General features: G+C 47.5%; 1 protein-coding gene across 1 annotated transcript in view; it reads right to left on the reverse strand.

Annotated features, from left to right (window-relative positions):
• Positions 1–15,960, reverse strand: part of ciita (class II, major histocompatibility complex, transactivator) — a 92,713-nt gene that overhangs the window by 29,523 nt on the left and 47,230 nt on the right. The window contains exons 4-8 of the mRNA XM_041206212.1: positions 6,659–6,802; positions 5,429–5,512; positions 5,224–5,289; positions 4,507–4,572; positions 738–830 (exon numbers count right to left, since the gene is read on the reverse strand). Of these exons, the coding sequence (XP_041062146.1) occupies positions 738–830; positions 4,507–4,572; positions 5,224–5,289; positions 5,429–5,512; positions 6,659–6,802 (453 nt within the window). The remainder of the gene's footprint in view (positions 1–737; positions 831–4,506; positions 4,573–5,223; positions 5,290–5,428; positions 5,513–6,658; positions 6,803–15,960) is intronic.

Consider the following 15,960-nt stretch of genomic DNA (forward strand, 5'->3'; position numbering starts at 1 on the left):
TGCCCAAAGTACCTAAAACAAGGGAGACAGAGGGTAATTTTGAAATGACCATTTCCATGGGAGCAGTGAGAGGCCCAAGCCATTTTCATTGTCATATTGGTAGAGGAGGCCATTTGGCCCATCAAGTGCCTGCGAGCTCTCTGTACAGCAATCCAGTCAGTCCCATTCTCCCTGTAGCCCTGCAAGCTTAATTCCCTTAATACAGAGTTAGAGTCACAATAGCACAGGAGGAATCCATTTGGCCAATCACGTTCGAGTCTTATTTGAATTCTGTCAACAAGTTGATTGTTTATTTGGAGCAGAATGCCAATAAAAGTGGGGGCTTGAGGGTGAGAGAAATCTGGCAACTTCACGCTCTCCCCTAACTGGCACAATTCAGAACCGCGCTGACAGAGGCCCAGCGTGGGTTTCTTTTAATCCATTTATTGCCCCCATGGAGTGTAAAAAATATGAAAATAAACAAGGTGAGAAAAATAACTTGGAAATAAATAATAATAAAAAGAGGAAGAGCACAAACCATAAGTTATGATTTTGGTTCTGATGACAGCAGTCAGCTTTCCTTCCTCTAAGTCATGAACTGAGCGCAAGTAAAGATTATTTTGAGACCCAACGTCCTCCCACTCTTTACTACCCTCTCTCCATTGATCAAAATGCTTCCTCCTGGCAACTGACCTGCACAATCACCAGTAGGATTTCACATCACTAAAGCCAGACAGTGCCAAATGGTTAACACTCACCTCTTTTTCTGCTTTTTGCTTTGGTCTCAGATGGGGCAATGAAATTCTGACAGGCTGTTTCGTTATCTGCAGAATACGCACTGTAGTCTGGTGCTGAAAGGTTACGAAACACAGCTTTAAAAAAAAACTGATAAAACCTATCTATTTCTGTCACATTGGATTATAATTTATGTCACTGCAGACAACTTGTGAGGGAGTTCAAAACCAGTGGCTACAAACAGGAGGCAATCACTAACAAAAGAAATATGGATTTCAGCAGGAGCTGCTTGACCCTAAGGGTGGTTAGAGTAGAGAACACGCAATCATGCGGCATACTTGGTGAATGGTACAGACGCATTTCAGGGGAATCTAGATAAGTACATCTGGGAGAAAGTAGTGGAAGGATATGTTGATAGGTTGAGATGAAATAAAGATGGGAGGAGGCTCTTGTGGAGCATAAGCACCCAGCATGGATGAGTGAATGAGGTAAAACCTAACGTTGCACAGGCTTGCATAACAACATTAGAGATTAAAAAGAAAAAACTGCGGATGCTGGAAATCCAAAACAAAAACAGAATTACCTGGAAAAACTCAGCAGGTCTGGCAGCATCGGCAGAGAAGAAAAGAGTTGACGTTTCGAGTCCTCATGACCCTGCGACAGAACTTCAGTGTCATGAGGACTCGAAACGAACAGTTCTGTTGAAGGGTCATGAGGACTCGAAACGTCAACTCTTTTCTTCTCCACCGATGCTGCCAGACCTGCTGAGTTTTTCCAGGTAATTCTGTTTTTGTTTTGCATAACAACATATTGTGTCCTGGACAAACGATTAAACTTACATCGAATGTTCAGCACAGAAACAGGCCATTTGGAACAAATGGTCTATGATCCTGGCTGGTATTCCACATTCCACCCCCCCAATTCACTGGAGGTCATCCAAAGCTCTGTCGCTGGTGCCCTAACCACATTGAATCCCATATACCCATCACCCCTATGCCCATTGATCTACACTGGCTCATGTTAAACAAGGTTTCTAAATCTGGCCTTCTGAGCATCGCCGGTTTTAAAATCACTCCGCCATTGCAGCCATGCTTTCAGCGGGCAAGGCTGCAAGCTCTGGAATACCCACCCTAAACTTCATAGAGGTCTACCGCACAGAAAAAGGCCCTTCGGCCCATCGAGTCTGTGCCAGTCAAACAAGCACCTAACTATTCTAATCCCATTTTCCAGCTCTAGGCCCATAGCCTTATATGCCATGGCATCGCAAGTGCACATCCAAATACTTCTTAAATGCTATGAGGGTTTCTGCCTCTACCACCCTTTCAGGCAGTGAGTTCCAGATTCCCACCACCCTCTGGGTGACAAAATTCTTCCTCACATCCCCTCTCAACCTCCTGCCCCTTTCCTTAAATCTATGCCCCTCATAATTTTATACACCTCAATCATGTCCCCCCTCAATCTCCTCTGCTCCAGGGAAAATAACCCCAGTCTATCCAATCTCTCCTCATAACTAAAACTCTCCAGCCCAGGCTACAACCTGGTAAATCTCCTCTGCACTCTCTCTAGTGCAATCACATCCTTCCTATAATGCAGATTCTAGAACTGCACGCAATATTCTAGCTGTGGCCTAACCAGCGTTTTATACAGTTCCAGCTCTCTTCCTCTCTCTCCTCCTTTAAGACGCTGCTTAGAGTCTGTTTTTTGAGCAAGCCTTTGCTCACTCACCCATATCTCCTTATGTGGCTCAATGTCAACTTTTGTTTGGTAACACACCTGTGAAACATTTTAAGCTGTTTCAATATATTGAAGGCACTATATAAATACGAGTTTTGTTGGTCTTATGGCAGTGAGTTCCAGATTCAAACAACTCTCTGGGTAAAGAAGTTTCTACTGAATACCCCATTAGTTTTATCAGTGACTAGCTTATATTTATGGCCTCTAGTTTTGGGCTCCCCACAGATGGAACCATCAATTGAAATCTCCTTTGAAAGATACACAGGGTGGGATTTTCCAGTTCCCTCGCGGTGGAACACACCACAGGAGATTCGGCAGCCCAGCCAAAGGCCCATTGACTTTTGGCGGGACTGAACATTCCTGGCAAAGGTGGGAGGGGTGGGGGGTTGGAAAATCCCTACCATACACCCTGTGAATAATTAAAATAAATTCATAGCCTTTTTTTTTTGTTTGTACACACTCACTTATCTCTTATCTAATGGAAGCTGAACGGAGGTGATTTTCACATCTCGAGTCTAGCAAACAAGCGGTGGATAAAACGATCCCCACACCCACTTGATGTAGATGAAAAGTCAGAATGATTTTCATGGTTGGGTTTCGTTTTATTGTGCACTGAAAGTTACCAGGGCTACTCCAGCTGTACAGCAGGATGGGAATTCAAGCAGAACTACTGCTTTTTAAAGGCAGCCTGCATCTCTTAAAGATGACACCTTTAGAGGGATACCTCTACCTTTTTGAAGTCGATATTTCTTCCCCATGATGGGAGTAAATGAAGACTGCAGCCCCCACACCCCCGCCCCCCTCCGCTACTCTGCCCAGGTTTCTAGATGTTGCTGTCGAGAGGGTTAGCAGCAGAAAGGAGATCCTCTTACCCAGTGATAAACTTGTGCAAAATAGCACAGAGAAATTGAGAACGGTGGTCACTAATGTCAATGCAAGGAACATGACTCCCTGGACATGGGAGCAGTGTTGGGCTGCTAAGGTAACACAACATTCATATCTCTCATTCTCTGCTAAACCTCCGGCCTTGGGCTAAAACATGGTTCGTGAGTGGGCTGTTTACCCACTTGAAAATTACACTAGGTGGGCTTTAGGCAGGAGGTGCCCCCCACCCACCACCCCCCCCAACCCCAATTTTCAATTGCTGATTGTTTTTCATGTAAGAAACAGGCAGCAGCAGCAGCTGACAATCACTCTAGCGATGTCATTCCTAGAACCAGCAGCGTTTGTACCTGGAATTGTTAATCATTATCCATATAGCATGACATGTCTAAAATGCATCTTATTAGAAATTAAAGGAAAAAAAAGTGAAAGACTTGGGGCAGAATTTTTACCTTGTCAGGTGGGCCCGGAAGTGACCATGCAATGGCCTTCTGCCCGTGATCGGGCCCCAACTGCAATTTCACACTAGCCCAATGTCATCATGCACTATTTCACAACGAGGGAAATATTCTGCCCTTGCATTTATATAGCACTAATCATGACTGCCAGATGTCTCAAAGTGCTGTACTGCCAACAAAGTGCTTCTGAAGCATGGTCAGTATTGTCAGATAGGAATTGCGGCAACCAATCTGCACACATCAAGCTCTCGCATTCAGCAATGTGATGACGACTAGATAATCTGTTTCCGGTGGTGTTAATCGAGGGATAAAGAAACCGGGGTAACTCCCCTGTTCTTCGAAACAGTGCCTTGGGATCTTTAACATCCATCTGAGCAAGCAGTTGGGCCTCAGTTTATTGCCTCATCCAAAAGACGCTGACAGTGCAGCACTCCCACAATACTGGAATGGAGTATCAGTCTTTATTCTTGTGCTTGGGGTTTTTGCAGGTCTTAAACTTTTTTGCACCTTCAGATGAAACTAGCCCCTTTCCTTTCTCTCGCAATCTATCATCAAGTTGCAAGAACATAACTGCAGGTACAGAGGTGAATGAAAGTGAGGTTAGTCAAATTGGTCAAAGGGCTCCAGCTTAGAGGCTGGTCCTGCCATTGAGCAGACCATCTTTTGCCTATGTATTAACAAATGCCCATGTACACCCAATATTCATGAAGAAACTTACAAACAGCATTACTTAACGGAGTGCTTCTGACTGTCACTCCTTGTGTTTCAAGCAATATTTCTTCACCTATGAAAGACACAAAAAAGGGGGCATTTAAAAAAAAATCTACATTTAGCTCTACGAAGTCCACAAAGGAATTCTGGTGGCACTCTTTGGGTGAATTTCCTCAGGACTTGTCCCACTGCATTGTCATAACTTCGGTGGAAGTTACGAGGAAATTCACCTGATGATGCCATCTATTACTATCAATATCTTGCATTTGAAAACCCACATGCAACGCCACATGCTGACAAAGTGCACACCACAGCAGACGCTCTGGCATCCTTTCCGAGCTTATTTGCAAGGCTGTGATTTTCAAGACAAGCTGAATTTGGTAAAAAGACATTGAAATTAATGGAATGAAAATCTGGCAGGTTCTGGGAATGAGTACTGATTTTATTACTTAGTACTTTCATCAAGGTCATTTTTGTTACTTGAATGTTTAAACCCCTCTTGCACTCCCTACTCCTTTTCCACACCAAGCCTCTACCATTATGGTTCTGCAGTTTGATACTGGGAGGCATGAGACAGCAGGGTGGGGTTAGGTCCCTTCCAAATTATCCCTTATTTCCTGTGGGAAAGATTTCACTGGATTCGACAGTAGACAGATTATACTCAGTGTTTAAAAGTTCTTGGAAATAAAAGTTAGAAGTTCGTAGAACTGTTAAAAAAACTTACCAAAATATTGCTCCAGTGCTATTGTGTTTAGTGGCCGTGGATCCTGTAAATACTTTAAAATTCCTTCTGTACAATAAAGAGATGGCACATTTGTTAGATTGGAGACTGTGGACCATGTTTATTTCACCTATTCCTAAGCTCAGAGCAAACTTTCTAATGAGTGAAAGAAGCTAAGGAGAGAATCAGTCAAAATATTGAAACTTACCAATACCGTTTTCATAATGGTCATAATTTCTATCCAGTTCACAGAAGTCCTCTAAAATCTCTGTGTACAGTTCAACATCAAGACCTGCAATGCATATGGGGGGAAAAAACATCAAGATAAGAACAAAGTAATGTGGATGCTGGAAACTTGAAATAAAATCAAAACAGAAACTGCTGGAAATACTCAGCAGGTGTGGCAGCATCTGTGGGAAGAGACACAAAGTTGACATTTTGAGTCAAACATGACTCTTCTCCAGAATTGAAGTAGGGTTGAAATGTGATGGGTTTCATGCCATTGAAATGGTTGGGGGGAGGGTGGGGGGGGGGGGGGCGTGTGGGGCGGAGTGTGGGAGGGGCTGCTGGAAGAACAAAAGAGAAGGTCTGGGATAAGTGGGAGAGATTAATTGCCAAAGATGTCCGATACCCATTGGAGTTTAGAAGAATGAGAAGGGATGTTACTGAAACATATAAGATCCTGAGGGGACTTGACAGAGTGGATGCTGAGAGGATGTTTCCCTTGTGGGGGAGTCCATTTAAAGATTAAAGATCTCCCATTTAAGACGGAGATGAGGAGAATGTTTTTCTCTCAGGCGATTGTTAGTCTGTGGAATTCTTTTCCCCAGAGAACAGTGGAGGCTGGGTTATTGAGTATATTCAAGGTGGAGTTAAGACAGATTTCTGATCGATAAGGGAATCAAGAGTTATGGAGGGCAGAGAGGATCAGCCATGATCTTACTGAATGGTAAAGCAGGTGTGAGGAGCCAAATTGCCTCCTCCTGCTCCTAATTCTTGTGTGTTCTTGTACTGTGCTGTGGAACAAAAGGCAAAGGGAATGGTAATGATTGTAGTAAAGAAACAAGGCATTTTTCCAGAGGGAGTGCGAATGGCAGAATGATGGACAGCTCTGTCCAAAAGCATGAGAAACAAGATTAAGACTGACATGTGGCAAAAATACAGAATCAAAATGAGGGACAGAGTTCATGATCTGAAATTGTTGAACTCAAATGTTGAATCCACGAGGCTGTAAAGTGCCTAACTGGAAGATGAGGTGTTGTCACTCCCCAAATTATTTTCTATATTTGACCACTCAAAATATACCTGATTCTGCTTACGTAGAAGTGTTTTTTAAAGAAACTGCCCAGGAGGAAAAAACAGTAAAACTTGGAAAGGAAGGATACCGGATGCATCTCGCTGATGATATGTGTGAATATTTTTACTTCCTGACAGAGACCTGTTCCACAAGTTGCTTCTCCATTCTGACTGCAGGTGCTGGGCAGTGCCATCTGTGCTGAGCAGTGATCCTCCTGTGATGAATCCAAGATGCTATAGTCTTTCAACGGTGGTAACTCTATGGTGCAGCTTTGGTTTCTCATGTCTGGCAACAAAAGCAAAAAAAAAAAACAGTGCAGAAATTGAAGGTCCCAGCACAAAATATTGGCATCATGAGACCAAACGCTTACCAGTGGAACAAAGCAGATTTACTGAACTGAAACTCGTCTAATTTTAACAAAGGAGCACTTGGTTAAAAAAAAATGGACATTTAAATAATTACTTGTAACACAAAACCCTCTGCAAAAGTGAAATTGAAACTAATCGGAGGCAAAGCACTCTTCGCCCAAGTCAAGTCAAAACATGCTTTTCTTAATGCAAACAATAGTCAGAAAGGAAAACAAAAACAGAATTACCTGGAAAAACTCAGCAGGTCTGGCAGCATCAGCGGAGAAGAAAAGAGTTGACGTTTCGAGTCCTCATGACCCTTCAGCAGAACTGAGTAATGTTAGGAGAGGGGTGAAATATAAGCTGGTTTAAAGTGGGGGGAGGGGGAGAGAGAAGTGGGGGAGGGGGGGGCAGTGGTGGGGGTTGTAGGGACAAGCAAGCAGTGATGGGAGCAGATAATCAAAAGATGTCACAAACAAAAGAACAAAGAGGTGTTGAGGGTGGTGATATTATCTAAACGAATGTGCTAATTAAGAATGGATGGCTGGACACTCAAGGTACAGCTCGAGTGGGGGTGGGGTGGAAAGACTAACAGGGCATAAAAGGTATTGATTTAAAAATAATGGAAATAAGTGGGAAAAGAAAAATCTATATAAATTATTGGAAAAAACAAAAGGAAAGGGGAAGAAACGGAAAGGGGTTGGGGATGGAGGAGGGAGTTCAAGATCTAGAGTTGCTGAATTCAATATTCAGTCTGGAAGGCTGTAAAGTGCCTAGTCGGAAGATGAGGTGCTGTTCCTCCAGTTTGCATTGGGCTTCACTGGAACAATGCAGCAAGCCAAGGACAGACATGTGGGCAAGACAGCAGAGTGGAGTGTTAAAATGGCAAGCGACAGGGAGGTTTGGGTCTTTCTTGCGGACAGACCGCAGGTGTTCTGCAAAGCGGTCGCCCAGTTTACGTTTGGTCTCTCCAATGTAGAGGAGACAACATTGGGAGCAACGAATACAGTAGACTAAGTTAGGGGAAATGCAAGTGAAATGCTGTTTCACTTGAAAGGAGTGTTTGGGCCCTTGAACGGTGAGGAGAGAGGAAGTGAAGGGGCAGGTGTTGCATCTTTTGCGTGGGCGTGGGGAGGTGCCATAGGTGGGGGTTGAGGAGTAGGGGGTGATGGAAGAGTAGACCAGGGTGCCCCGGAGGGAACGATCCCTACAGAATGCCGTCGGAGGGGTGAAGGGAAGATGTGTTTGGTGGTGGCATCATGCTGGAGTTGGCGGAAATGGCGGAGGTTGATCCTTTGAATGCGGAGGCTGGTGGGGTGATAAGTGAGGACAAGGGGGACCCTATCATGGTTCTGGGAGGGAGGAGAAGGCGGATGCGTGGGAGATGGGCCGGACACGGTTGAGGGCCCTGTCAGCTACTGCGGGTGGAAAACCTCAGTTAAGGAAGAAGGAAGACATGTCAGAGGAACTGTTTTTGAAGGTAGCATCATCGGAACAGATGCGACGGAGGCGAAGGAACTGAGAGAATGGGATGGAGTCCTTACAGGAAGTGGGGTGTGAGAAACTGTAGTCGAGGTAGCTATGGGAGTCGGTAGGCTTGTAATGGATATTGGGGGACAGTCTATCACCAGAAATTGAGACAGAGAGGTCAAGGAAGGGAAGGGAAGTGTCAGAGATGGATCATGTGAAAATGATGGAGGAGTGGAGATTGGAAGCAAAATTAATAAATTTTTCCAAGTCCCGACGAGAGCATGAAGCGGCACCGAAGTAATCATCGATGTACCGGAGAAAGAGTTGTGGAAGGGAGCCGGAGTAGGACTGGAACAAGGAATGTTCCACATACCCCATAAAGAGACAGGCATAGCTGGGGCCCATGCGGGTACCCATAGCCACACTTTTTATTTGGAGGAAGTGAGAGGAGTTGAAGGAGAAATTGTTCAGCGTGAGAACAAGTTCAGCCAGACGGAGGAGAGTAGTGATGGATGGGGATTATTCGGGCCTCTGTTCGAGGAAGAAGCTAAGGGCCCTCAGACCATCCTGGTGGGGGATGGAGGTGTAGAGGGATTGGATGTCCATAGTGAAGAGGAAGCGGTTGGGGCCGGGGAACTGGAAATTGTTGATGTGACGTGAGGTGTCAGAGGAATCACGAATGTAGGTGGGAAGGGACTGGACAAGGGGAGAGAGAAGGGAGACAAGATAACGAGAAATGAGTTCTGTGGGGCAGGAACAGGCTGACACGATCGGTCTACCGGGACAGTTCTGTTTGTGGATTTTGGGTAAGAGGTAGAAGCGGGCCGTCCGAGGTTGGGCGACTATCAGTTGGAAGCTGTGGGAGGAAGATCTCCAGAGGAGATGAGGTCAGTGACAGTCCTGGAAACAATGGCTTGATGTTCAGTGGTGGGGTCATGGTCCAGGGAGAGGTAGAAGGAAGTGTCTGCGAGTTGATGCTCAGCCTCCGCAAGGTAGAGGTCAGTGCACCAGACAATAACAGCACCACCCTTGTCAGCGGGTTTGATGACAATGTCAGGGTTGGACCTGAGAGAACGGAGTGCAGTAAGTTCAGAGAGAGACAGATTAGAATGGGTGAGAGAAGCAGAGAAATTGAGACGACTAATGTCGCGCCGACAGTTCTCAATGAAAAGATCAAGATCAAGAAAGGTAAGAATCCAGAGGGAGGGGTCCAGGTGGAGGGAGAATATTGGAGGTGGGTGAAAGGATCCGTTGAACGGGGAGAGGACTCCTGCCCAAAGAAGTGAGCCCGGAGACGAAGGCGGTGGAAGAAGAGTTCAGCATTGTGCCGAGCCCGAAATTCATTGAGAGAGGGCGTAAGGGTATGAAACTAAGTCCTTTGCTGAGCACTGAACGTTCAGCGTCGGAGAGGGGAAGGTCAAGGGGTATAGTGAATACACGGCTGGGGCTGGGATTGGAAGATGGGGTGGGGACGGAGGGACAGGCAGGGGTGGAGGGTCCTAGATGGGTGTTGGTGTCGATGAGTTGTTGGAGCTAGTCATAATAGTCAGAAAGGGTCTATGCAAATTTTAAGTGCAACAACTGACTGTAGAACATGTAACCTTTAACAATAAAACATGCACTTCTGTCATGACATTACAACAGGAAATTGAGCACATTTGTTGACAATTCTGCTGAGGTTTTGCTTTAACTTCCAACACAATCGTACGTCTTCCCCAGAGTCTGAGCCATAGGTCTGGGCTGATGAGGGGATATCAGTAGTACATTAAATGCAGAGTAACTCTGTCCTCTGTGACACTGCATCGCACACTATACTTCAATAACTCCATCCAGTGTCACTGCAATTCTGTTTTCCCGAGTGAAGTGTGAAAGCCTGCCAATGTCCACTGTGGCAAAGTAAATCTGGTCAAAATTGCTTGTGCAAAGCCCTAGTTAGACAGCACCTGGAGTATTGAGAGCAGTTCTGGGCACCAGACCTCAGGAATGTTAAATTAGCCTTGGAGGGAGGGCAGCTTGGGTTCACCAAGAGGTTGCATTTATTTGTGCCACAACACTAGGGGGTGCACTTTCTGCACGTGCACAGATGCAGTTCCAGTGATCTAGGAATTAGTGTTGCATCTACCCCATGCTCCACTGAAAAGTGTGCCTCAAACAACCTTGTCCAAAAGTTTCTTGCTCAATTAATTGAGTACAATTTATTACCATCTTGAGTGAAAAATTATCACCCAATGTGGGGCTTAAGATCTTGACCCTGGGATTAAGAGTCCCGTTAACTATTAACTGAGCCAGCCAGGCTGAGCAGCAACTTGCTCCCCAAAGCCTTTCCAACTTGGGTCCCAGTTCCACAACCCACAGCTCAAAACATTTTAAACTTTTGCCCCCTGTTGGTCTGAGCAAGGAGCTTATGGACAAGGTATTCAGGGCACAGTCCATTGGCAGATGGGCTTATTCCATTATGAAATGTTGTAGCTGACACATTCATAGCTGCTGTTGCTGGCACTGCCACTACTTTCTCACTGACATTTTCTGTTCTCACTCTGTATTGGTCTTCATTTTGAGGCGCTACATCGCTTATAAAACAATGTTGTAAAACTTCAGCGATGCTGCTGCTGCTGCTGAGCGGGAAGGTGTCGGAACAGTTGCGCATGCACCAGCATGCACAGTGCAGGCTGAGCGAGCATGCACAGCGCAGGTTGAGCGAGCAGGCACAGCGCAGGCTGAGCGAGCGGGCACAGTGCAGGCTGAGCGAGCGGGCACAGCGCAGGCTGAGCGAGCAGGCACAGCGCAGGCTGAGCGAGCAGGCACAGTGCAGGCTGAGCGAGCGGGCACAGCGCAGGCTGAGCGAGCGGGCACAGCGCAGGCTGAGCGAGCAGGCACAGCGCAGGCTGAGCGAACAGCCCCAGTGCAGGTTGAGCGAGCAGCCCCAGCGCAGGCTGAGCGAGCAGGCACAGTGCAGGCTGAGCGAGCGGGCACAGCGCAGGCTGAGCGAGCAGGCACAGCGCAGGCTGAGCGAGCATGCACAGCGCAGGCTGAGCGAGCATGCACAGCGCAGGCTGAGCGAGCAGGCACAGCGCAGGCTGAGCGAGCAGGCACAGCGCAGGCTGAGCGAGCAGGCACAGCGCAGGCTGAGCGAGCAGGCACAGCGCAGGCTGAGCGAGCAGGCACAGCGCAGGCTGAGCGAGCAGGCACAGCGCAGGCTGAGCGAGCAGGCACAGCGCAGGCTGAGCGAGCAGCCCCAGTGCAGGCTGAGCGAGCAGCCCCAGTGCAGGCTGAGCGAGCAGGCACAGCGCAGGCTGAGCGAGCGGGCACAGCGCAGGCTGAGCGAGCAGCCCCAGTGCAGGCTGAGCGAGCAGCCCCAGTGCAGGCTGAGCGAGCGGGCACAGCGCAGGCTGAGCGAGCAGCCCCAGTGCAGGCTGAGCGAGCAGCCCCAGTGCAGGCTGAGCGAGCAGCCCCAGTGCAGGCTGAGCGAGCAGCTCCAGTGCAGGCTGAGCGAGCAGCCCCAGTGCAGGCTGAGCGAGCAGGCACAGTGCAGGCTGAGCGAGCAGCCCCAGTGCAAGCTGAGCGAGCAGCCCCAGTGCAGGCTGAGCGAGCAGCCCCAGTGCAGGCTGAGCGAGCAGGCACAGTGCAGGCTGAGCGAGCAGCCCCAGTGCAGGCTGAGCGAGCAGCCCCAGTGCAGGCTGAGCGAGCAGGCACAGCGCAGGCTGAGCGAGCAGGCACAGCGCAGGCTGAGCGAGCAGCCCCAGTGCAGGCTGAGCGAGCAGCCCCAGTGCAGGCTGAGCGAGCAGCCCCAGTGCAGGCTGAGCGAGCAGCCCCAGTGCAGGCTGAGCGAGCAGCCCCAGTGCAGGCTGAGCGAGCAGGCACAGCGCAGGCTGAGCGAGCAGGCACAGCGCAGGCTGAGCGAGCAGCCCCAGTGCAGGCTGAGCGAGCAGCCCCAGTGCAGGCTGAGCGAGCAGCCCCAGTGCAGGCTGAGCGAGCAGCCCCAGTGCAGGCTGAGCGAGCAGCCCCAGTGCAGGCTGAGCGAGCAGGCACAGCGCAGGCTGAGCGAGCAGGCACAGCGCAGGCTGAGCGAGCATGCGCAGCGCAGGTTGAGCGAGCAGCCCCAGTGCAGGTTGAGCGAGCAGCCCCAGTGCAGGCTGAGCGAGCGGGCACAGCGCAGGCTGAGCGAGCGGGCACAGCGCAGGCTGAGCGAGCGGGCACAGCGCAGGCTGAGCGAGCAGGCACAGCGCAGGTTGAGCGAGCAGGCACAGCGCAGGCTGAGCGAGCAGGCACAGCGCAGGCTGAGCGAGCAGGCACAGCGCAGGCTGAGCGAGCAGGCACAGCGCAGGCTGAGCGAGCAGGCACAGCGCAGGCTGAGCGAGCAGCCCCAGCGCAGGCTGAGCGAGCAGCCCCAGCGCAGGCTGAGCGAGCAGCCCCAGCGCAGGCTGAGCGAGCAGCCCCAGCGCAGGCTGAGCGAGCAGCCCCAGCGCTGGCTGAGCGAGCATGCACAATCATTCCTGATGCCTTTCCGGTCGGTGGCAGCAGGCACATGGTTACCAGAATACCATGGATGCCAAGGGTTAAATTACACGGAGCGATTACTTAAACTAAGGTTCTATTCCCTAAAGTTCAGAAGGTTAAGGGGTGATCTGATTGAAGTTTCCAAGATATTAAGGAGAGCAGATAGTGTTACAACCGATCCCCGGGTGAGGTTCCCCCAATTTGTTATGATCCCAGATGAGGTACCCCAAATTGTTATGCCCCCTGGTGAGAAGGGATGAACTGGCTCCCTTTCTTTATTCAACCCCCTTGGTTGGTCGCAACAGGGTTAATTTAAAAAGGATCCCTTCCCTCATGTATATCTTTTCCCAATCCAGATGTATTTATGTCTTAAAAGAAGCCAATTTAAGCAGGCTTTCTTAAATTAAATTAAGAGTGAGTTTATTAGTTACTAACCACAAGAAAAAAATAATAAAAACGCAACATACATACACACAGATTAGAAGTGAGAAACTGAGTCCAAAAATGACTTGTGACTTCCATCCAGCAATCAAGAGATTTTTTTTTATCCTGCAAACTAGAGGGATGCTTAATTGTTCAGCTGTGACCTTTACAACATACACACACACACACACACACACACCAGAACAGACCACCAGACTAGCACACAGAACTAGAGTTGCAGTTGGCTTTTTAACCCCCTTTCCCTGTGTATTCCTGGAAAGGAAGAAACAAACTTGTCTTTCACCCAGGTCTGTTTTCTTATAAACTCAGTCCATGTTCACAGTCTGGGATATAACTCAACAGGTGGTGGTTTCGGCTGAGATGATAATCATTTCCCATTATCTCCACAATCACAGGAGATTACAGTTCAGTTTGCATTGTATCTTTTCCTTTGCAGGGCCTCTGTCTGAAGAAGGCTGTGTCACACCTTTTAGGTGCAACATTCCACTCTCTCTGAACTAGCTGGTCAAGCGTAATCCACAAAGGAATTTTCCAGCAAGTGGTTACCTAACAGTCTCAGCCAGCTTTTGCTCCGTGTTCTTTTTTAAAAACACGTCTTACTTAAAAATTTAATATGTCCGTAAGTAATTTGGGGATAGGATCCTTGGTCATGACAATAGTTTCTCTCCATCTATCCTATTTCCACTGATTGGCGAATCGAGGACTGGCGGTATAGCTTAAAAGTTAGAGCTACACCTTCCAGGAGCAAAATTACCAAACAGTTCTTCACACAAATGTGGTAGAAGTTTGGAACACTTTTCGTAAAATAGCATGTTATGGCATAGCCAATGGTAAATGCTGAGTTGTTCAAATCCCAGGGGGAAACTTGAAATAACTGCCACAACTTGTCTTGCAATTTGTATGAATTTTGAGATGAGTGCTTTGGATTCAGTAGTAATAAGACCACCAAGTCTTATAGGTTTTTACAAAACTAGATTAAACATTTATTAACAAGAGAAATGATTTTAGAGCACATACATAGATCTACAAATTATTACTATAATAACTTCCAAGTCCCCCAATTAATCTGACTCCAAGTTACACTTTTGTTAAGGCAACAGTAAGACACATAGATTTTAAAAGACCCAGGCAAGGTGACACACAATACCCTGAACCAGTTGAATTCAAAGTGAGTTTTCTTAACTTCAGTTCTTTGAAGACAGCAGTTTGAGGCAGACGCTGAAGGCTTTTCACACTTGTTAGATCTTAAAAACACCTACTCTTACAAACAGCCTTTACTCCTCTATACATATTTTCCCCTTTGAATGCAAATTTCCATTGTTTTACTATGTTTTTGAACTTTACCTTTCTGATAATAAAAATCTCTCATAGTACTAAGTTTTACCAGTAATCTTTGGAAAAAAAAACACACTGGGAAGAATTTTCTCTCCGTCTGGGGGGGGCGGGTTTGTGGGAGCAGGCAGGAGTGAACGTGAATCCGATCAGCGCCCCTGATCGGGTGCGCGCTGCCATTTTGAGCATGTGCGTAAAAGAGTGCAGAAACCTCCATGAGGCACGGAGATGCCTCAGAGGGATTAGTTTAAGTTGTGGAAAGTTTAATAAAGGTGGAAAAAAATTTTAAGGACATGTCCCCTCGTGTGAAACAGTCACATGAGCTGGGACATGTCCATTATTTTTTTTGAAATGTTTTACTTAATTAACAAACCTTTCATGAAACCTCATCCCCGCCTATGGATGAGATTTCATGAAAAATGTGAAGGCCGTCTGGGCTCTTCGCCTGCCCCCATCCCACCCCCCCCACCCCACCCCACCCCGGCCAACCTTAAGGTTGGATGGGCAGCATTCTTACCAACTTTAATTAGCTTAATAATGGCCTTAATAGGCCTTTGACAGTTCGGCCAGGTGTGCAGCTGATGTAGCTGCCCGCCCGTCGAACTGACAATCTAAATGATGCGTGGTGACAGGAAAATTCAGCCCACTGTTTCTAAACTTCACCTGGCTCGGTGACACATTTCACCCCCTCTTTTGAAAACATTCTAGTCTGGTTTATTTAAAAATGCACATGTCCTTTTACACCTAAACTTCCGCCATGTTTACATCAAAGCCTTCAGACCAGCTGCCTTTAATGCAATTAAGTCTCTCACACACAGGCACATACAGATACCACTATTTTACAATAAATTCCACAAACATTATGAGAATTATTATATCTTCCTGACATGCAACTGACACTAGATCAATTGTTAACTTCAAAACTGAGATTGACGGATTTTTGCTATCCAAAAAGTAAAAGTTATATGGTACAAAGGTTGTTTTTTTATTTGTTCACGGCGTTGCTGACAGGGCCAGCATTTATTGCCTGTCCCTATCAGCCATTGAGAAGGTGGTGGTGAATCACCTTCTTAAACCGCTGCAGTCCTGTTAGGGAGGGAGTTCCAGGATTTTGAGCGAGCGAACAGTGAAGGAACAGCGATATATTTCCAAGTCAGGATGGGGTGTGACTTGCAGGGGAAATTGCAGGAACTGGTGTTCCAATCTATCTGCTGCTCTTGTCCTTCTAGATGGTAGAGGCCGTGGGTTTGGAAGGTGCTGCCGAAGGCACCCTGGCAAGATGCTGCTGTGCATCTTGTAGATGGTATACACCGCTGCCACTGTGTGGTGGAGAGGGTGAATGTTTATGGAGTT

This window comes from Carcharodon carcharias, chromosome 15 (assembly GCF_017639515.1).
Source record: "Carcharodon carcharias isolate sCarCar2 chromosome 15, sCarCar2.pri, whole genome shotgun sequence".
In the NCBI taxonomy this organism is placed as follows: Eukaryota; Metazoa; Chordata; class Chondrichthyes; order Lamniformes; family Lamnidae; genus Carcharodon; species Carcharodon carcharias.